This window comes from Colletotrichum truncatum, assembly GCF_014235925.2.
Source record: "Colletotrichum truncatum strain CMES1059 chromosome Unknown Contig_0002, whole genome shotgun sequence".
Classification (NCBI taxonomy): domain Eukaryota; kingdom Fungi; phylum Ascomycota; class Sordariomycetes; order Glomerellales; family Glomerellaceae; genus Colletotrichum; species Colletotrichum truncatum.
In genome coordinates, this window is record NW_027222399.1 from 5736511 (window position 1) to 5758407 (window position 21897).

Sequence of the window (21897 nt, forward strand, 5' to 3'; positions counted from 1 at the left end):
AATGTGGACAGCTCTGTGCGGAGGAGCGGCGGGATGTGATTCCCGACATCGCTCCCTCCCTCACTTGAACCAAGGCTTCACCTCATCTCTCTTCCGCCAATCTCATATCTCACATACAGGAGAGCAATCCATCCAATCCGGTCTTACATACTTCCCATCTAGTATAAGCCGTACAGACCAGCAACTATCCAAGACGTACGAATTATTACGCCCGCCATGACGCCTTCACTCCGGGTCATCCCCAACGTAAGTCCCAACCTCCTACTCTCCTCTCACCTTGGCTCACAACAATTACTAGGCCGCAACCCGCGCTGTCTCCCTTTTGAGGACGATTCAAGCCCATCCGCCATCATGCCCATGCCACACCAACCCCAATCACCACCACCATCACAACCCTCTTCACTTCAACCCGCGGCCTCTCCGCACGGGCAACCGCAGCCGCGGCTTCGCAACGCCCGTAGATGGACCCCAGAAGGAATACGCCTTTGAGATGGCCGCCTCCTCGATCCGCTTCGGCCCCGGCTCCACGCAGGAGGTCGGCATGGACTTCTCCAACATGGGCGCCAAGCGCGTCGCCGTCGTCACCGATGAAACCGTCGACGGGCTCTTCGCCATGCAGCAGGCCCGCGAGGCGCTAGACCGCGAAGGCATCAACTACAAGGTCTACAACAAGACCCGCGTCGAGCCCAAGGACAGCAGCGTCCGCGACGCCATCGACTGGGCTCGCCCTTTTGCGCCCGATGCGTTCCTCGCCGTCGGCGGCGGTTCCGTCATCGACACCGCTAAGCTGATGAACCTGTACACTTGCTACCCCGATGCCCCCTTCCTCGACTTCGTCAACGCGCCGCTCGGCAAGGGGAGACCTGTCGACAAGCCTCTGAAGCCGCTGATCGCGGTACCCACCACCGCCGGAACGGGCTCCGAGACCACGGGAACCGCCATCTTCGACCTGGTCTCCAAGCGCGCCAAGACGGGCGTCGCGCACAGGAACCTCAAGCCCACGCTCGGGATCTGCGACCCGCTCAACACCCGCACCATGCCCTCCGCCGTCAAGGCGGCTTCGGGTCTGGACGTCCTCTGCCACTCCCTCGAATCCTGGACGGCAATCCCCTTCAACGAGCGCGTGCCCCGTCCCAAGAACCCCATCCTCCGTCCCGCATACCAGGGCGCGAACCCAATCAGTGACGTCTTTTCCTTCCACGCCCTGAGGGCGACCGTGAAGTACCTCCCCCGTGCCGTCCGTGACCCCGACGACTTCGAGGCCCAGAGCGAGATGCTCCTCGCCGCGACGCTCGCCGGTGTCGGTTTTGGTAACGCCGGCGTCCATCTCTGCCACGGTATGCCAAAGAAGACAAAGCCCCAACAACCCCTCTCTCTCCCAACCTGCAAAGCATACAAACTGACCAACGAAACCTAGGCATGTCGTACCCCATCTCGGGCCAGAACCCAGGCTACCAGCACGCAGGCTACAATGTGAAATACCCCATCATCCCGCACGGCGTCTCGGTCGCCGTCACCGCCCCCGCAGTCTTCCGCTTCACCGGCGCCTCCAACCCGGAGCGCCACCTCGCCGCCGCCGAGGCCTTTGGCGTCGACATCTCCCGTGTGCGCAAGGAGGATGCGGGTGCCGTGCTGGCCGACGCCCTGACCAAGTTCCTCGCGGACCTCGGCGACCAGCCGGCCGGTATCAGGGAGCTAGGTTTCGGTACGGAGCACCTCGATGACCTCGTCGAGGGCACCATCCCTCAGGCCAGAGTGCTCATGCTCGCACCCGGCCTGGAGACGGAGCTGCAGAAGGAGAGAGAGCAGCTCAGGAGTCTGTTCGAGAATGCCATGGCGCACTAATGATGTTGATGATTTAACGAAGGGGATTGAATGTAATAATCATGATCAGAGATTGGATGGGCACGCATGGGTTTTTAGCTTGGCAATGTACAATTGACGGCTTATTCACTGCGAGACGCTCTACTACATACGTTGGAAAATGGAGGTGAACATGAGAAAATGCTTCTTCATTCTGAACATGTGGCTGCTAGTAACCCAATAAAACTTTTCGACACGCTTCTCAGGTCGTAGATGAGTATATGTACAGAGATAAATCCAATGATATATGCAATGCAAAAAGCGATACCAAATTTAGTAAACCTCGAGGATGTAGCGGTCCTCCTCCTTCAGCTTCTCAATCTCGTTGCGGGCATTGACCTTTTTGCCGGTCATCTTGGCCTCAGTGTTGATGGCCTCCATCAGCACATCGGTAACGTCGGGAACGGGCCAGGTAGGACCGCAGAGATAGAAGCTACCCTCGTCGCGGATGTAGCTCTGCACGAGATCGCGCATGGACTCGCGCATACGGTCCTGGATGTAAATCTTCTGCGGCTGGTCACGCGAGAAGGCGGCGCCGAGGTGGGTAATGACACCAGCGTCGAGGTAAGCCTCCCACTCCTCACCGTACAGGTACTCCTCGCGCTGGTGACGGGATCCAAGGTACAGCAGGATGGAGCCGATCTCCTCGCCGCGGGCCTTCTGGAGGGCGCGGTACTGGATGAAGGCGCGGAAGGGGGCGAGACCAGTTCCAAGACCGGCCATGATGAGAGGAGCCTTCGAAGAGGTGGGCAGCTTCATAACGGAGGGCTTGACGGACACGGTGACTTCAGCGCCGACTGGGAGACGGGAGAGGTAGCGGGTCGCGTGACCGTAACGGGTACGGCCTCTGGGGTCGACCCAGTCGACGACGACGATCATGAGAGCGACGGAGTTGGGGGTAACGGCTTGGGCGGAGGCAATGGAGTACTCACGACGCTTGAGAGGGGAGATGATGCGGACAAGGTCGTGGAAAGACGGGCGGGCCGAGGGGAACTCCTGCAAGATGTCGACGTAGGTGAGGGTGTCAACCTCAGTGCGCTTCTTGAAGTCCTCAGCACCAGTCTGGCCGCCAAGACCAGCAAGGATCTCCTTCTCCTTCTCGTCGGTCGCGAACTCGGCAAGAGCTTCGTAGAAGCGCTTGGGCGGCTTACCAAGTACGTCGATGTTCTGCTTGAGGGACTGATAGACGGTGCGGGTCTCGAAAGCAGCCGAATCCTCACGGGCGGCGACCTGGACGAGAGCCTCAGGGTCGAGACCGTACCACTCAATGAATGCGCGAACCTCATCGTCGTCGTTCTCAGCGTGAATACCGAGAGCCTCACCGATGTTGTAGGTGACACCGGAGTCACCGAGGTCGAACTCGATGTGGAAGATGTTACGGTCGTACGTGTCGGGGGTAAGACGACGGTTCTCCTTGACGGTGACGGTGTGGGTCTTGACGGGCAGCTCGGGGCGCAGGGTAGCCTGGGTACCGTAGGCCTCCTTGAAGACAAGACCCTTGGCGGCAGCCTGCCAGTCAACGAGCTTGGACTCCTCCTCGGGCTCCTCCTTGTCGAAAGCCACAAAGCTGTTGGGCTTGATAGTAGCGGGGAGGGGGCTGACAACGACATCCTCAGGGAGCTCAGCCCAGGCAGCCTGGGACTCAACCTTGCGCAGGCAAAGGCTAAGGGCATCGACGCACTCAGCGAGGGTGTTGGGGAAGCCCTCGATGAGGGAGATCTTGGCAATATTCTCGGCAGTGATATCGGGACGAGCGATCTGGAGGAAGGCAAGCTCGAACAGGAACTTGACAACCTGGGGATCCTTCTCGAAGGCGGGAGAGGCAGCAACGTCAAGGACGTGGAGCTCAATGGCCTTGTCCTGGATCTGCTTGCGCACAACGGGGGAGAGACGCTTCTCGACGTCTTCCTCCTTGAAGTTGGGGAGTTGAAGAAGGAGCTTGCCGCCAGCCTTCACACTCTTGAGGATGTCAAGGTCCTGGAGCAGCTTCTCCTCACCGACAGCGACCACATCAGCCTCCTCAATGGCGTAGGGAGCCTCGACAGCCTTCTTGGAGCTGCGAATGTCCGTGCGAACGATACCACCCTGGAGCAGGTTGTCGAAAGACTCGTGGACATAGACATTGCTGGTGGACTCACGCGAGAGCAGGTTGCTGATAACAGCGGGAGAGTCAACGGCGGCAGAGTTGTCGACGTCCCAGAAGGTGTACTGGTGCGCCTGAACCAAGGAGGGGAACGGCTTGGACTCGGCCTCGCTGTTGACAAGCTTGCCAAAGATATCGGCGACGGTCTGGGGGGTTAAAGCCTCCGAGGCAGAGTACTTGACATCGGAGACGGTGGGGTCCTGGCGCCACTTGCTGGAGAAAGAAACGGCAGTCAGAACGTCAGTGTAAAGAGCGGACTGCAGAGAAGCGTCGTTGACGGCGATTTCGTCCTTGACCTGACCCAAGACGGAGATCGTACGAGCAGAGTCAGGGATAGTAGCCAAGAAAGCTTCCTCGACGAAGGGGCGGTAGACGCGGACGTTGATGGCGCCAACCTTGACACCATCAGCGGCCAGACGAGTAACGACCTGCTTGGCCAGTTGGGCCTCGGCGCTGCCAAAGACAACAAGGACAGCCTCGGCAGCCTCGTGTCCGTGGTACTCGAAGAGGTCATAGGCGGTGCCGAGCTCGTTGTTGAAGAGCTTCAGAAGCTCAACAACCTTGCCGGCGTCATCCAGCCTCTTGTTCAGAGACTGAACCTCGCTAGAAATCTTCTGGTAGGTCTCGGCAACACCCTTCTTGTTCAGGGCATCGGAGGCCTTCAGGGTCTTCTTTGCGAGCTTGACACCGTCCTCAACACCCAGGGTAGGAGTAAGAGCAGTCATGAGAGTAGCCAGGAGAGCAGTGTGCTGGCTCTCGTGGTCCTCGGTGGGGTCGAGGTGCTTGTTGAACACATCCAGAAGGTCAGCAACCTTTGAGGAGATGGCGGCTCTCTCACTAACACCAGTGGACTCGGAGGTGATGTTGTTGTACAGGTCAGCAATGCCGCTGCGGCTCAGGGCATCAACAACGCGGGAGGTCTCGCGGGCGAGTCTAACGCCGTCGTAGATGTGAAGAGTGGGCATCAGAGCGGCCATAAGGGTAGCGAAGAGAGCCATGTGCTGGGTCTCATAGGCGCTAGAGCTGGAAACCAGGCCAAGGCCAAGCTCCTCGGCGGTGCGCAGAGCAGTGTCATAGTCGGAAACCAGGCCGTTCGTGGCATCGTAGTCCAGAGCCGCGACGTGGGCAACGAAGGGAGATGCGACACCGTAAAGTAGACTGAGCTGGTCGAGAGCAGCACGGAGATTCCTCAAGCTCAGAGTAGGGGCGAGCAGGGTCTGGGGCAGGTGTCTCTTGGCCAGGTCGAAATCGGGGCTGAAGATGTAACCCAGAGCGAGGGCGCCGGCGCCGGTCCTGGTCTGCAACTGGACAAGGTCGGTGGTCTCGCCGTGAATGTTCTCCTCCTTGGCCTCAGCCCAGGCCTTGGCAGCAACATCAAGGTCGAAAGTCGGTGCGGAGTAAGAGAAGATCTTGTCGGACAGAAGGTAGGAGACCTGCTGAACGAGCAGCTGAGCCGTAACGTAGGTCGGTCCGGAGATGGAGGAGAGGGCGACGGGCTGGCCGAAAGGAAGGGTGGAAGAGACCCTCTTGACGGGGGCGGCGGGAGCAGGCGACTTCGCGTCGAGCACGGCAGCAGAGCCGCTGCTCTCTTGTTGCTTAAACTGCATTCTCAGGGGGTTTCGAGAGAGAAACTTTGGAATAAATACAGCAAAAAAGATGCGATTAAAAACGATCCAATATAGTCGAAGGACCAGAAGTAGAAGCCTCACCACTCGCAAGAGAATGGTCGCTACTGAGCAATTGATTCACCAAGAAGCAAGCAAACTAACTTGCGTCTACCCGAACGAGAGAGTATTCGTTCTGGGAAGATCTTGGGATCGTTAGGGAAAAAAGGGAAAAGGGTGAGTGAAGGATGAAAGGTATCAACCAGAGGTTGAAAGACTCCGAGCAGGATCCGAAGCATATAAAAAAAAAAGTAGTAGACAAGGGGACTTGTCATAGCCGGCCTTACCTTACCAGTGCATAGCCGTAGATTACCTAGCAACTCCTGCCACCGAGCACAGGGACGTTAGACCCGGTCCAAAAAGCCCCAGCCATACTCATGCGCTGTTGCTGTTCGTTGGCGTCCATCTTTTTTTCCTCGGGGGGCGGTTTCCCTCAGTGTTTGCGTGCGAAACTCGGCGTTTGGAAATTGTTGAAGCTCGCAGAATTGCGACTAGGGGACAATTGCGCCATCGCGCGCCAATGAAGATGCCGATTGCATGTGCTCCGGCCCCACATTGCACCATTTTGGATCCACTCAAGGACCCTTGGCCCGACAGCAGCATTACCAAATCCGCGACTCGCCTTCAATTGCGTGCTCGACCAGATCGCTCCATCTTCCGGAATTGCAAGCCTCAAAGGCTGTCTTTGCCCCAGATTCTGCTTCCTCGGTGGCAATCTCGTCCGGTCTTTTCAATGCCGGTCCCTCTCATCCCCAGGCTATCGGTTCCCCGGACGGCTCTCGGTGCGGTATCCGCTCGGTGTCGGCATCGGCTGCCGTATCACCACCCGCCCCAGTATGATTTCACTGCCACCTAACAACATGACGCCAATTCGTTTTACATAGTGACATGCGGAACATACAAATCATACGCATACATTTTTGCTATATTCAACGGCCCTTATCAGCTGGTTCCAATAGAACAGATGTAGGCACTAGGGCTGATTATCGCTCAGTCAGTAACTCGGTTTTTAATGTAAATGTAACCTGCAAGACTGCACATCTTCCAACCATTCTCACTGAGCTGGCTCACTTTGGCAGGGAATCATTAATTCTGCTATTATTTTTTGTTTCCAGTCTCTGGAACTAGCCTTTTCTTCTGTATCGCTGACAACTCATTGGTCGTCGCAATGCATCGCGCACCGTAGCTTGCATACGCTTTATTCCTCAAAGCCTCTCATCTAAATCACGAGCAACGCCAAATCCCCCAAATATCCTAGCCTCTTTGGGTTCCCATAGTCTTCGCTCTGTAATACAATAATACACGCCCAGTGATGGGGAATAACCAAAAAGAAGAAAAACAAAGGGAAAAAAAAATGATCAAGGATGTCGGAGTCCACGAGGACGGAAACCAAGTCCTGGTACTTTCGTGCGTAGTGCAAGAGAGCTCAAAACAACACTGATGCTGCTCAGGGCCATTGCCAAACTGGCCCAAACCGGATCGAGACGAATATGTTCCCCTGCTGCTGTAGTAATAGGATACAGACAACCCGCGGCGATAGGAATAGCGAGAAGATTATAGACAACAGCCCAGCCAAAGTTTACCTTGATCCGGCGGAATACTGTCTTGCTCAGGTCCAGGAGGGTCACAACGGCACGGAGGTCGCTCGTCACGAGCACGAAATCGGCACTCGAGATTGCGACGTCGCTACCGCTGCCAATAGCGATTCCGACGTCTGCCTTGGTTAAGGCAGGAGAGTCGTTGATGCCATCTCCGACCATGGCAACCATGGCCCGTCTTGTCGAATGCTCCCTCAACTTACCGACACGCGCCTTCAGCACGGTTTGGAGATATGTAATCTTTTCTGCCTTCTCCCAAGGGAGTACCTCGGCTAGGACATTGTCGGGGTTGATACCAACACGCGATGCCACTGCCTTGGCAGTGACAACGTTGTCGCCCGAGAGCATCCAGACACGAGTTCCACGCTCCCGAAGGGCTTTGATGATGGGAACTGCTTCTGGTCGAATGGGATCAGAAATGGAGAGTGCCGCCGTAAGTGTCCACGGTGCATCAGAATCAGCCGTCGTTTGCCTGGTGGCTACAAGAGCGACCGACTTGGCCTCGGTTTTCCATATTTGGAGTTGAGAAGACACCTCCTCGGCGAACTGAACTTGATAATCACGCATGAGTGACTCGTTTCCAACAATCATATCAAATGAATCCTCCGGTTTTTCGCCACGGTTTGTTGCTTTCATGCCTTTGCCAGGTAGCTCCTGAGCGTTGTCCACCTGAACCCAGACCTCAGTCTGTGCTGTGCAATATGCTACAATTGCCTTGGCTACCGGGTGGCTGCTGTTCTCTTCAATTGCCCGCAAGGTGGCCCACACCATGCTGCTTTGCGTGTTCGCATCTGCCGTTTGAAGGAATAGCTTGGCATCGGTTACCTTTGGTTCGCCGCCAACAGTCAACGTGCCGGTTTTGTCGAAAACGACTACATCGACGTTGCTTGCTTTTTCAAACGCCTCTCCACCTCCTTTCGCCAAGATGCCGTGCTTGGCCGCAAGGCCGCCACCAACAAATATGGCGGTCGGCGCTGCCAAAGCCAGACCGCAAGGACAAGCAACAACGAAGACAGAAATGGCGAACTGCAAAGCAAAGGTAGCCCAGCCGCTTCCCGAATCGAGATAACGTCCAGGAATTACACCGGCATAGCCAAGAGTCATCCAGGTAAGCCATGTCAATACCGCAATAAGAGTGATGATGGGGACGAAATAAGCTGTCAGCATGTCCGCAATGCGTTCCATCGGTGCCCTTTTAGTTTGGCCTTCTCTGACGATGGAAACAATTCGATCAAGCATTGAAGCGCCTGCAGCACCTGTGATGCGTACCTGGATGGCGGAATCTTTATTGACAGTTCCTGCATGAACCTCGTCACCAGGAACCTTCTTGATAAGACGAGATTCACCGGTCAAGCTGGACTCGTCGAAGCTACTCTCGCCCTGCACGACAACACCATCGGCGGCAGGAGAAGCACCATGTGGTACCCGGATAATGTCGCCATAATCAAGCATATCAACTCCGACGACTGAATCCGTAGTCTTTCCAATAGCGTCCTTGTTGACAAGTATGGCAGTCGTAGGCCGTAATTTACCCAACATCTCAACCGCGTCTCCGGTTTTGGACTTGCTGTATGACTCAATAAGGCGGCCGAGGAGCAGGAACAGTGTCAAAAACACAACCGAGTCAAAGTAAAAGTGAGTGTCGTCAATCACTGCCGGCTTGCTTATGGCAGCAGAAATCATTTGCCCAATGGATGAGACGTAGGCGATGGTTGTGCCAAGTGACATGAGCATATTCATGCTTCCGAACTTGTAGAAGCGTCGGAGTATAGGTGTCTTACTGCCCGGGCGCCACAAGTTTCGGATCTCCTTCATCGCTCTGGTGTGGAAAACGTCGGCGCCAAAGAAGTAAACTGGTGTTGCAAGAACGAAGAGGGCGATTTGTGCTCGATTGATACCTGAGACCCAGGGGTCCATCAGGTAGTGCTTTCCATGGTTCGTGTCGGGAATCAGGCTCATATAGACAATACCAATAACGAAAGTTGGGATGGTAACCAAGAGCGTCAAGTAAATTCTTCTTAGAAGTTGTTTCTGATGCTTTTGGGTGATGATCTTGGAACGCTCTTCAAGGCTGGGTGGGTGGTATATCGACGCCTCAAACGCAGGATCAGCCGCTTCAATAGCTGACAGGATATGCCGAATTGTCAAGGAAGGCGCATCGGGTATGTATTTGACAGTGACGATGGGCTTCTCGGGACTAGGTTCTGAAACAACCTTCACACCCTGAAAAGATCCAAGGGAATGTGAGACTCGACCAGGACAGTGTTTACAGTAAAGGCCCCGAATCGAGATTTGAACCGTCCGCTGCTGGGCACCCTTTTCCTCAGACTTGACGCTCACAACGCTGTCCAAGGTTGCGTCGTAGCCCATTTCCTCGATTGCCTCGACGATCTTGTCTTGTTTGCCCTCAGTTGTGAAGTCAACGGTAGCGCTATTTGTTACCAAATTCACGACCACATTGGAAATCCAGTCCTTCTTTGTCAGTTGTTCGGTGATGGCGTTGGCGCATGAGGCGCATGTCATGCCTCCAATAGCTAAAGCGGCCCTCCACAAGCCGGGGTCGGTACCTTCTGTCTCTTCATTTCCGACATCCGTGATATTGTCGAGGTTGGCGTCGTAGCCCATATCTTCGATGGCTTCCGCAATCTTCTCTGCGTTAGCCTTGTCGGCAAAGTCAACAGTCGCGCTGTTGGTGACCAAGTTGACCGTTGCGTGCTCGATCCAGTCCTTCTTGTTCAACTCCTCGGTGATTGCGTTGACACAAGAGGCACAGGTCATTCCTCCGATGGATAGGGTTGCCCTCCACTTGGAGCTTTCTGGTGTCATTCCCGTTCCCGTCTCTTTGCGCAGACGGTTGCCGCTGCTACTGCCGATGCCGTTTGACATGGGTTCACGTATTGTGGAACAACAGGATCCATTGGGACTGGGGTTTTTGGACTCCCGGCACTGTTTGCAGTTCAAAAGGTGAGCCTCACGCTGAGCAGGTGATTCACTGGACAACCACTTGGGCGCCAAAGAGTCGTTAACAACATCGGGGGCGCCATGTCTCAAGGCCACGGCATCCAAATCAGTGCCGGTAGCAGCCGTTGTCGTGACACCGCTGATTTCGAAGCCAGCATCTTGTAGAGCCTTGGCCATGCAACGAATGGTGATGTCGGGGGTCTCAGTGTGTCTGTGTTCAATGGTGACCACTGAAGTGACAACGTTGGGTGACACCCAGATCACATCGTGGCTGCAGGACTCTTGTAGAGCCTGTTGAATGGAAGAGACACATGATGGACAGTGAAGGTTGTCAAGAAGAAACGATGTGGTGATGCGGGGACCCATGGCTGTTTCCATTGCCACTATAGCCGTCTGCCCTTTGAACTCGTTTGCCGCCTATTTTCCAAGCTGGCCTTTTTGCGACTCCCCCTGCGTAGGTTGCCAAAGTTAGGCCCAAAAAAAAAAAAATGGGTGGCAACGCAGTCGTGTAAGCGAGATATCCAAGCAGCTTTATGAATAAAAGGAGGCAACCTAGAGCGGAAGGGAAAGGAGTGTCCGAAAAGGGGAGAAGGGTGTTGTCGTACTGGTCGATGCTGTCTATGGATGTAGTTGTAATAGATCGGCACACACTGCGCTGTCAGTGGCCGAAGGGGAAAGAGGCGAGCGTCAAACCCCAGGATCACTTGGCGAGCAGTGTGGAAAAGTTGTGACGGAAAGAGATCTGAGTTTGGGTATGTAGGGCACCCATGATTTTATTTACTACCATTCCGCGTTCTGGGCCATCTGACTTTTCATTCCGCGGTAATTGTGCTGTTGCTTTGCAATGCTGTCCAGATTGCCCTTGCCTATTTAGGTGCGCGTTTTGTGCGGTGCAGATTTTTGACTGCGAGGAAACTGCAGTTGCCTCCTTACGGTACTGTCTATGCACTGTATAAATAGGTGGTCAAAGACAGTGTTATCGTTATCCAGACTGTCCTTTCCGCACAAAAAGCGCAGGCTGTGACGTAATCTGCTCATTTATGGGTCCGTTCAGGTTTCATTTAGGTGCCTCAAGGGGCGTGCTGATACACCAAAGCACTACGCTTGGGTCTGGAATCAACGTGAATCTTCTCATCATTTTATCCTTTTAATTGGATGTCGAACCTTCATGTGATAATCAATTCGAACTGATGCCCACCTAGTCGCCGCTGTCATTGGCAGTGGCAAGTCCACCCGTCGGCGTCTGCAGCGTCTACAGCGTCTCCCCACATTGCGCTAGCCGTTAGTGGCAGCATGGTCCACGCGCCTGTCGCATTTCTAAGCGCACCGCCGATTTCCGTTGACAGATTCGTCGAGATCTCTGGGTCAGGTCATTTCGACTATATTTCCTCGATTCTCGTGGATTGTAGGGATCCTTCTTTCCTAGATTGAAGCCATTCTTCCGGTCCATGTCCACACAAGCAGCCTCACAACAGCGGGTTTTGGGATCTCTGCCTTTTTGTGTTCATGGTACACGCGCTGAAAGGCTGTCGACGGCATGTTTGGTAAGGCAAATACTGGGAAACATACGGAATATTCAGCAGCAAACCATGAACAAACGTACTTTTCGATATACTGTGTCAATCTATGGCTGTTTGGCAGTACTTATAGCTTGTTGGTGAATCATGACCTTGTTCAACACCAAGTTGACATAATTCTCTCGCCGGTCAAGTTATGTGTTCTCCCTTTCTCCATTGCTATCCTTCGGGGGAAAAAAAAAAAGGTCAGCGGTAAATGTACAGGAAGTTCAGACCAAGGAGAAGTCCAAGAATAAAGGTGTCTGGTGCCACTAGAGTTGATATCTCTTGTGTTATCTATACAGAATACCGGCATCCTGCCGTGCTGCCTATCAGGAAGCCATGACAACCACAAACTCGAACAAATCTCAAACATCTGACACGCTGCGAGCTCCCCGAAGAAAGGCATGGTTCGGGAACATTCTGGAACACAACCTTCGGATTGTTTCTTGTAGCACCGTCAAACAGACAACAGCGACAGTCGGGCTATGTTGATATCGGATCAGGCGCTTGGACTGTGTCAACAAGGACACACGCGGCTTTCCACTCAGGCCATGCTCGAGAGCGCAGCGATTGGCTTCTGTGTTTCTGGCTTGACTGTTTTCTCTTCGTAGACAGATATCGGGTTGTTAGGTGCACCCGTCAGCGTGACTACGGACAGTTCTGTCATGCCGATGACTACCCTGTCAGCACTTACATTCGCAGCTGTGGCTGAGCGCTGTTTACCTTACGACTAACATCACCAAACATCGTTACCTAATCGAGCATCGCCCGCGTCCCGAACAAGCTTGAGTGGAATGCCCAGCCTCATGTATGGAAGAAAGAACTCAGAATTCATCATCATTGCCGTCGCTTACATTACGGTCACACGCTCTTTTGCCTTTCAGAGCTGAGCCGAGTTGATCTCGCCAGCTCCCCACCCCAGGATCGCAGACCTGGATGATGCTGAATGGCCAGAAAACGAGTTCGCCTATACTTCGCCCGCCAAGAAATCGAGGTTTACTCCCAAAAGTGCGAGTAGACTTCAACAGCCTGTAGTTGATGGGGTGAGGCTGAGAATGGCGCAGCAGGCCCTCAATTGTCCGCTGGGATGCCAATGCCTCGAAATAATCAATCAGACGTAACTCGCAACGCTTCAAATTTCAACGGAGGGTAACGAACGATTGGTCCAAGCCACAACGAATCAACCCAAATTCAATTGACACTTTCCCTCTTGGCAGACCCATCGCTCATCAATTTGCCTAGCCGGAGCGCTCGGGTTTGCCTCGCAAGCGTGACAGACGGTGGGCGAACGGACAGTATCAAGGTCACTTGACCTTGGCTCCAAGCACTTTGTCACGGGCCGTATCCACAGCCGGCCGGCCTGGCCTAATGCCAATGGCAGCAATGCAGAATGCCTTTAGTGCCCTTCAACGCGACAGGCCACACGGACTTTAAGCTAACTCGAAGCGAGAACGTCTTGTGCACTTTCACTGGGCGACTTCAGTGGGGTTCCGTTATCACTGATGACTGGGCAGATGGCAGGGGAGCACAACCGCAGCATCCGACCGCCCCAATAAACCACGAACTGGGCTGCTCCCCCGACCCTGTGACTCACCCCCCTCCCAACCCCCGTGCCGGCCACCAGACCCACCCCCGGGACCCGACCGCCGGCCACCAAGGCTCCGTCCAGGCCAACATGAGGCGGGCGACCCTGCCATTCACGAACACGTTGTCAGACCGGGTCTCAATGATCACGACCGCTTGTCAACACTCCCTCGCACTCGGACGCGGCACACGACGACAAACAACAACAACAATGCACTCACTTATTTGGATGTCGATTCCCAGCATGGCACCATGCGCAAGCTACGATCCAGCGTGGGGTCGGAGCCTAAATCCTATACTTCCTGATGGCCCAGCCACATCCTTCGCGAACCACACATGCCTGGCAGCGTAGTTCGATACCCAACATGCACACCCTCCTCCTCCCCGTCCTAGGCTCCGGTCATTCTGATCATTGACCGACATTTCCCAAACACAGTTGCTACCTACGATAACCATCCTTACCAGCCACAAGGATGCACGCTGTGTGTGAAGGTGTATGTGTATGTGTCGTTGCACGGCCTTGTTTTCCCGGTTATCTGACGGTGTAGCTAGTTCCTCTTCTTCCCTCCCTCACCCCCCACCTCCACCACTGCGTAGATCATTTCCGCATGCCCAAGATACCTACGTGTACCGCTTCTTACAAGCAGATCCCCGCCCTTTGCATCCCCTCCCCTCCTCAAACATTGCAAACCTAACCACAACCTATCTCGACGTCACCCCTTTGGACCCCTAAAACCCCCCGTCGGGCGTTCTATATTGCTGCATTCCACAACTCTCATCAGCCCAAACGCTATGCGAGGCCGACATGTTTCGAAACTCTGTTTCCCATTCAACGGCGGTCAGCCACACAAGTTTGAAGCAGAGATAGCGAAGACGAGAGAGGAAGGAAATTTCCCGAAAATTCCCCCCCCGGCTGGGGTGACACACTCTCTCCCCTCCGACGTCACGATCCGCATTCCGGTTGATCGCGATGACAACCCAAAAAAAAAAAAAAAAAATCCCCGGCCGAGTATTCTACAGCCAGCCACATTGAACCCCGGCATCAGCTGGTAGGAGCATCATCGTAGAACTTGTCCGAAATCCCCCGTAACATACACACATACTTTTACTCTCGCTGTCTAAATGGCGAGTGCGGAAGGTAAACGCCGAACGCCGTACCCAAAAGCCAAGCAAAAGCCACTAGCCAGAACCCGTATGTCAAACAAGAAGGCGCGGTGGTCTCGGCAGGCCGAAGGGTGTATTGAAATACACCAAAAAAAAAAAAAAAAAAAAAGTTCGATCCGGGCGTTTGCGCGACCGGAGGGCTGGGCCTTTTTTTCCCCTTCCTCCTTGCCAACCGATCCCAACGGACGGATGCAAAACAGAAATAAACCGCTAAAAACCCAACAGACGGCTGGATCTGGATATTGAATGTCTCTGATAGGATTATTTATGGCCGTAATCACTCTACGGGTCAGCGAGGCGTCGTCCATCCGCGCTCCGCCTCAACTGACAGAACCCACCACTGCCACCCCCCATCCCCCCCCCCAATTGTGAGCCATCATGACAGGTCTCTACAACCCGGGGCTGTTAATTTTTTTTCCCCCGAAATCGAACGTACAAGAAAAAAAGCAAAGGCAAGTCAAGGCGCCCTACAGACTTTTTCTACGTCTGCCTTGGTTCTCCCGTCTACAGTAGGTTTTTCTCTTGGTCGAACCCCGGCAAGGTATGATGTGTTAAGGTTGTAAAATGCCCCTCTTCCCCGGCGGACCCGATTCATGTATCTGCACTGATAGACGTTGGATGCGAATCATGGCATGCGGAGAGAGAGAGAGACAAGGGGGGGTGGGGTGGGCGTGAAGCGCCGCCGCCCTTCTGGGCCGGAGACAATGACGATTACTCTGCATGGTTGCGATGATGCGGTTCCAAGTTATCGATGACTTCTTGGGAAAAACATAGGGTAAGGGGACTGAATGCATTACACTGGTGAGGGGGATTCATCGGGAATCTCGTCAGCGGGGCTTTTGTCTCTCGTTTCCTCTCCGTGGTCCCCTATCTTTTCCTCTTCTTCCCTCTGTATTTATTTTTAATAGATTCCTTCTTGACTTTATCGCTTTTGCTCCGCGAGACGATAAAACTGCCTGCGGACCATATCGTCTAAATGACATGCTGCAGTCGTAGCCATGTCTCGCATGTGAGCTGAATGCAACCCCTCACCCACTCCGCTTTCCCCCACACGACCGGCTGCATTCAACGTCACGAGGCATCAGATCCTCAAAGTGCACTAGGGTCAACCGTTCTAGAACCTGACACTGCAAGCGGGGAACGGGATCTCAAATGCCGTTCACGAAACCAACATTGACCATCACAAAGTGCGCGAACAGAAGGAAGCAAAGTGTTTGGGAACAGGCATAATGATGCCCGTGCTTTCGATTTGGGGATATCTCTCTCTCACTCATGGGGAGAAGAGACGAGCCCTTGCGTGTCTTGGCTACGCTATACTTGCTGAACCGACTTTGCGGCAGCTCCCAATCCTAATCCCACAGGGCGATCCTCTACCATGCGAGGATGCCAAAGAAAAAGACAACAAAGAAAATAAGAGAAGAAATTTCAATGTTCGTGAGTCCGCCTAAACACCGTATCCATATATGCAAATGCCCCCGAGGATGCTCTGTCCGCAGTCCGAGTTCCATGTACCTTTCCATTACCAACGCCCTCGGGAAAGAAAACAAATCTGTCCCCCCGTGATCTCTCTATAACACAATCCAACACCATGCTTTTTTGGGTAGTGACTCAAACGTAGAAAAATGTAGGAGGGGGAAAAAAAAAAACGAGACTACAACATGAATGAAAATCTGTGCGATGCATCAGTCTACCGCACGGTCACGGCACCACCGAAGACACGGCCCCACATGCCACGTCCCATGCGTGCCCTTTTCGCCTTGGTGCCATCTTGCATGTCCCGTAAATCTTCAGTGCTGATCTCGTAGGGAAGAAAAGGCTTTCGCTTGGGCAGTGTTGACGCGGGTTGTTCGATGTGCACTTCGACAGGTGACTCGTACAGACTGCCGTTGGGGACGTACATGTACGGCTCTTCGGCGGGGTTATCGAGCGGCGTGGTAGCGCGGGACTGAGAACGGCTAGATGCAATTGACGGCGCGTATGAGCTGATAGAGCTGCCATAGCTGCTGCTGTAGCAAAGACTGGGGGGCGTGATGGAGGCACCACTGTATGTACGAGCGTGGTCGGGAGTGTCCTGTCGTGAACGGGAGCTAGCGCGCGAGGACGGCGGGCTCGGGTAACTCTGTTGCTGCATGTTGTAAATTTCCTCCTGTCTCCGACGCATCTCCTCCTCGTGCTTGCGGCGGCGGGCCAGGCGACGAGCATGCTTGGCCTCAATCTCAGCACGGATAGGAGCCAGGAACGGGTCAAGCTCGCGGTAGAGATCCTCCTCAGTGATCCTCAAATCCCAGTCCAAAAGGAACAGGAGCTGCTTCTCCATCAGGTTGACCTCTGTCCTGCTGAAGCCAAAGTTGGAGAGATCATTGTTGATGTGGCTGTAAGTAGCCCAGTGCTTGTTCTTGGGTGAGCTGTCATTGAGGTACTTGGCAGTGAGGATGAGAGCAGCCAGAAAGATACGGTGAGTGGTGCATCGAAGACCGCGGGCCATTGGTTGCAGACGGGACTTGAGTCTAGTGAGGTAGACAAGAGTCGACATCAGAGTGGGGACTTGGACGTTTGAGGAAACAACAAGTTGTGTAATGAAGGCCTCGAGGGTAGGCAGATCGGAATCCTCGGTGCGGACAGCGCGGGGTTCCGGTGTCCTTGGTGGCGTCGGGGGGAGTTGTTGTTGGCGGTAGGCCTCTGCGGATGCCGGGGGCATCAGGGAACTGTCACAGGAGATGACGTTGAAGGCAGCGCCGGCCAAGTAAGAGATCATCGACTTGCTGACGGGTTGATAGACGAAGTGGTCGAGGGCAGCAGCGTTGAGCTCTGCCTTGGTGAGGTGTGACCTTGACTCCATGATGTGTATGTGTCTGTGTGTATGGGGTAGAGGTGGTTGGTTGATAGTGTCGTGTATACTGTAGGGGTCCTATGGTGAAGGAAGCGTCCCTTTTGTTGATGTGTGAAGTCGTGAAGAGTGACGAGACAAGGAGGAGTAAGAAGAATCAGAGAAGGGCAGGCTGGGCTGATATATTAGACGAAAAGGAGGGTACGGGTGGTGTGCGGCGAAGTTCATGTGCCTCCTCGCAACTGACGGGGCCAGGCTCAAGGGTGGACCTGGATGTGAGGGATGCGGGCAGCAAGTCGTCAGTAGGTGACGTGCGGTCCACGAGGCTGAGTGGACAGGCTTGTCAGGGGGGTACTAGTCAGTGCTAGTGGTAGTAGGGGGAAGATTTTTAGGGGGTCTCAGCAGGACGCCGGCGGAAGTGCCTGCTGGGGCTTGGGATGCTTGGGGTGGGCTGGAATGCTGTAGATCCCAGGGGTGCAGGGGGTGTGGGAGGCGTGCAAGGGGGGGAGGGCGTGCTTGGGTACGGCGGACAAGGGGGTTGGTTTTGTGGAGGAAGGGGTGTGTGAGATATGGCCGAGAGGGTGTGCTGGTAGCACCCTTGGAGACCGAGCGAAATCGCAGGGGGGCGGACTGGCCGGCAGGGGTCTGGATTTTTTTGCGGGATGCAGCGTCGGTGCTGGTGCAGCAGGTTAAAGGCGCTGTATTAACCTCTTGAGAAAGTGGAGTGTGGCGCAACTTTCAAAGTTCAGGTGCTGCCCCAGATTGAATCGATATTATGGCTGTTACGGCCTGTCGATTATTGTGACTCTTGCAGGAATGCAAAGCCGTAGGGGTTCGATGCCCAGATTCGCTGCGTTGCGGAACACAAAGTGAAGCGTTTCGGCGGTTGACGAGTAAGTGGCAGGATAGAACAAACAGCCCAGCTGTTGTACTGTTGTGTATGCACTGGTGATGGAAAATGCCGTGGAGAGTCTTTTGGGGGACCAGTGGCAACTTTCTGGAAGTTTTGCGAAACCGAGATGTAGCCAACGCCAAACGACGATGGCAGCGTGGAGAATGGCGGCGAGGCGTCAGTCGGAGTTTGTCGTTCTCAAAACTGGAAGCAGAGGTGGTCGGCGACGGCCTCTAGACGGGTGCGCGATTGTTGTAATTGATGACAATGGCAAGCCAACGCGGAGAAAGTACCGGGTTTCTAGAAGGTTTCCAAAGCCAAGTAGACGAATGGAGGATAGGAGGTTGAGTTTTGAATGTCTGCAAACGGACGAGATATCCGAGTCAGGACTGCCAAGTGGTCGCTGAAGTTGCGGTTGAAGAGTTAAAGGCGTCACGTAAAACGCTGGGGCGAGTCAGGGGCGGGGGGAATCTTGGTTTGGGTTTTGGAGTAAGAGCCACGACCGCGATGTGATAATTAATCGAATGGATTTGATGCGTCAAGCCGTCAAGGACAGATTGAGCCGCCTGGGTGCAATTTTGAGTTGGGTCCGGATTGATTGATTGAAGTTTTGGTGGGCGGATGAGGTGGGATGAATTAGATGCTCCGGTGCGGCAAAGCGGCAGAGCGGGATGGATGCAGGGATCACAATAAGGAATGGTAATTAGACACAAAGCAGTCGTATTCAGGTACTGTCGAGCCAGCGAGCGACGTTAGACGAGTGTCGATTGTTAATTAATTGCTCTCGGGTCCGCGGGGCGAGAGTGGTGTAAGTCAGCAGCAGATTGAATATGCTGTGCTGACTGGGCTTTGTTCGGCCGGGGTCCGAGGTCCGGAAACGTGAAGCAGTGTCGAAGACGGGGAAATGATGGTCAGTCTCGATTCGGACGTTGGAGGCAGATTGGATGGAGAGTTTGTCCAGCAGGATCTTGTCGCTGGTAAATGGAAAGAATAGCCTCCACTAAGGTATTGTTCAGGCGTCGATTATCCGTGGCTTGAAGGGATGGACCTAGCTGGGATCTTTCTCGATGCAACAGGAGCTTAGCTCGAGTGGGTGACAAGACTGAGGAGAAATGACCAAGGGCGTTGACAGCAGCAAGGTTCAACAATGTCTGTTGGAAATGGGCACAGAGTGAACCGTGAGAACAAGGTGACTGGTAATGCACTTTGCCCAAGTGAAGCCGCAGTTCCCTGACCTCAACGAGAATGGGGAAAGATGGCACCGGCGGTAGGTAATAGTGAGTGAGTGTTGGGTCTCTATCTCTGTCTGTATGGGGTACGGAGACTTCAGACCAAAAATGCCCGAGGGACAGGGTATCCGGTACTTGGCAGACGGAGCTGCAGAGTCTGGGCAGTTTGGCAGACGAGGCGGTGCAGGCTGTTTTCTGCGAATGAGGAAGCCGGAAACAGGGTAGTCCAGGTCGCGAACGATTTTAACTGGATGGTGACGGAAGACGCTCTCTGCTTATTGAAGGGTCGAGGCTTTCGGGCAGAATCGAAGGCGGAATTGAACACGAGGTAAATTGTCAATCCGAATATCGATATGAATTGACGGCCGATCTAATGCACACGCATAAGACGCATAAGACGATAATATCGAAAAATTTAGGTATGATGGGAGCCGAGTAATACGGGCAAGTGTGTGTATCCGTATGTGATGCGCCTCGGGCGGGATGGATTCACGCACCGCAAGCACTAAAGAAACGAGAAGCCTGATTGAGAATGCCTAGCGATGTGTGGTGCCGATGCCGATACGCCGATGGTAATAGCAATGATCAGATGTCGCAGGCTGGCTGCTGCTTTTTAAATTCAGACTCGCGTGGGCGGACTGAATGTAAATCTGACTGAAGATGCTCCCAGGGGCGGTGAGGATTTGTTGGAAATCCAATAAAGATTGATCCCGTTCTTTTTTTTTTTTTTTTTTTTGGCGGTTTAGGAGAGGAAAGTGTCTCTGAGGGGGGGTATCAAGAATGTGCAGTCTTCACGCACTCGCACAGCAGGAACGACTTTGTTGGAGTAGTCGCAGGTGAAGGAAGGCGCTACGGAGAACGTAGCAGGAGCTGTGGGTGGGGCAAAAAGGGCCAGCGGCTGGAATGATTGTTGGATGCTGAGCAACGAAAAGTCCAATAGTGCCGACGTCAGGAGATAAGAATTATCCAAGGGAAGGGAACTGGTTGAGGAGTGTTGGAAAAAAAAAAAAGACACAAGACCAGGAGTCTTGGAAAAAAGAATAGTAGACAATAGGGCCAAGTCTAGGAAAAATGAATGTTGAATAGATTCGCTTCGTATTACCAGACCAGCTGTTGTTGATGCAAGTGAATCTTCCCGGGGGGGGGGGGTCTCGGCTGGAAAAGACGCGGAGGTACTTGGACTCGGTATCTAGGCCTTCTCCTTGCTAGTAAAGGGCGGAAAGAAAGCCAGTTGTCGTATTCAATACAACAACCCTCGAATGGCGGTTTTTTTTTTTTATCTCCTTTCGATGATGCAGGTGATTTGGTATGGGAGAATCAAGGCCCGTATAAGAGACAAAACTCAGGGACTCGATAGGGAGGAGGACACAGGGATGAAATATACGACAAGAGGCGCCGAGGAACAGGAACAGATTGGCCGGCTGCACGTAGGCGAGATGGATATATTTACTTTTGCGAGCCCAAAGCAAGACCGCGGCCAAGACCAGGGCCAAATCAAGGTTACAGAAACAGATGAATACACATACACATTCATGTCGGGTGTGCGTAGGCATGGCGATGACCAAAAAAGGTCTTTGCATCTGCCCAGGGGCCCAACTTCATTCAGTGTCTCACGAAGCCCGTTGACTGGCCATCGCCGCTCCGTCAGGCCTCCGTAGCCCCCGTAACTCCGTTTCCCGCTGCACGCCAGGACTCGCCTCATAGCAGCTCAGCCAGTGGTTGCAGAAACACCAAGACACGCTCCCACAAACAAGGGTCCATGTCTTCCAAAACAAACACAACAAAAATTGGAGCAATTCCTCCATCCAAGCGAGCGACAAGACTTGCAGAAGGAAACCGTCGAGGCCCAGTCCTAGCCATTCAAAGTCCGGCTGCTATTTTTTCTCATCGGGGTCAAGAGCATCGTCAGCTGGTTGGTTGCTGATGGCTCGTCGCAAGAGTTGCTTCTGACACCCTGACTGGCCAACGCCGCTACGCATGCCTATCCAGGCGGTGCCGCCTACATACTACTTACTGGTACGTAGAGGCAACACTGTGGTACGTATATACTAGTATGCAGCACAAGATACGTACCCCACCCTTCCTCCATCATCAGCCCGCCTTATTCGCTTCTCCCTTGCCTATTGCCTCCCCTTTTATCCCAGTAAGATCCGCGTCGTATAATCAGCACCCAATGAGAGGCTCTGGACCAGCTGGAGAAGAGGGGCCGCCAACCGCCAGCTCAGCACCCAAAAAGAATCAGATTACCTACCCTCGACCAACGCACGTCAGCTTCCTTTCCCCCCGTTACCCATTTGCTTGTCCTCTCTTCATGTCAGGGGGGTCACCTCGAACACGACAAGTGCGCGCGGCTCATTGGTGGCCGCGTACTACGTTGGACAGACAGATGAAACAAGCGATAGACTCCTCTGCC

At 53.9% G+C, this 21897-nt stretch overlaps 4 protein-coding genes across 4 annotated transcripts; 1 reads left to right on the forward strand and 3 right to left on the reverse strand.

The window, feature by feature from the left end:
* Positions 1-216: 216 nt before the first annotated feature.
* Positions 217-1845, forward strand: CTRU02_204522 (hydroxyacid-oxoacid transhydrogenase; the record flags this gene model as incomplete). Its single annotated transcript, XM_036720994.1, has 3 exons — positions 217-246; positions 299-1337; positions 1418-1845. 3 exons carry the CDS (start codon positions 217-219, stop codon positions 1843-1845), a joined length of 1497 nt encoding a protein of 498 aa, XP_036586978.1.
* A 291-nt stretch (positions 1846-2136) lies between these two features.
* CTRU02_204523 (sulfite reductase flavoprotein component) lies at positions 2137-5613 on the reverse strand (the record flags this gene model as incomplete). Its single annotated transcript, XM_036720995.1, has 1 exon — positions 2137-5613. One exon carries the CDS (start codon positions 5611-5613, stop codon positions 2137-2139), a length of 3477 nt encoding a protein of 1158 aa, XP_036586979.1.
* A 1415-nt stretch (positions 5614-7028) lies between these two features.
* Positions 7029-10607, reverse strand: CTRU02_204524 (copper resistance-associated p-type atpase; the record flags this gene model as incomplete). The annotated part of the gene is made up of 1 exon (XM_036720996.1): positions 7029-10607. The coding sequence occupies one exon, from the start codon at positions 10605-10607 to the stop codon at positions 7029-7031; it is 3579 nt and encodes a 1192-aa protein (XP_036586980.1).
* Positions 10608-16223: 5616 nt separating this feature from the next.
* CTRU02_204525 (pho85 cyclin-1) lies at positions 16224-17375 on the reverse strand (the record flags this gene model as incomplete). Its single annotated transcript, XM_036720997.1, has 1 exon — positions 16224-17375. The coding sequence occupies one exon, from the start codon at positions 17373-17375 to the stop codon at positions 16224-16226; it is 1152 nt and encodes a 383-aa protein (XP_036586981.1).
* Between the last annotated feature and the right edge of the window lie 4522 nt (positions 17376-21897).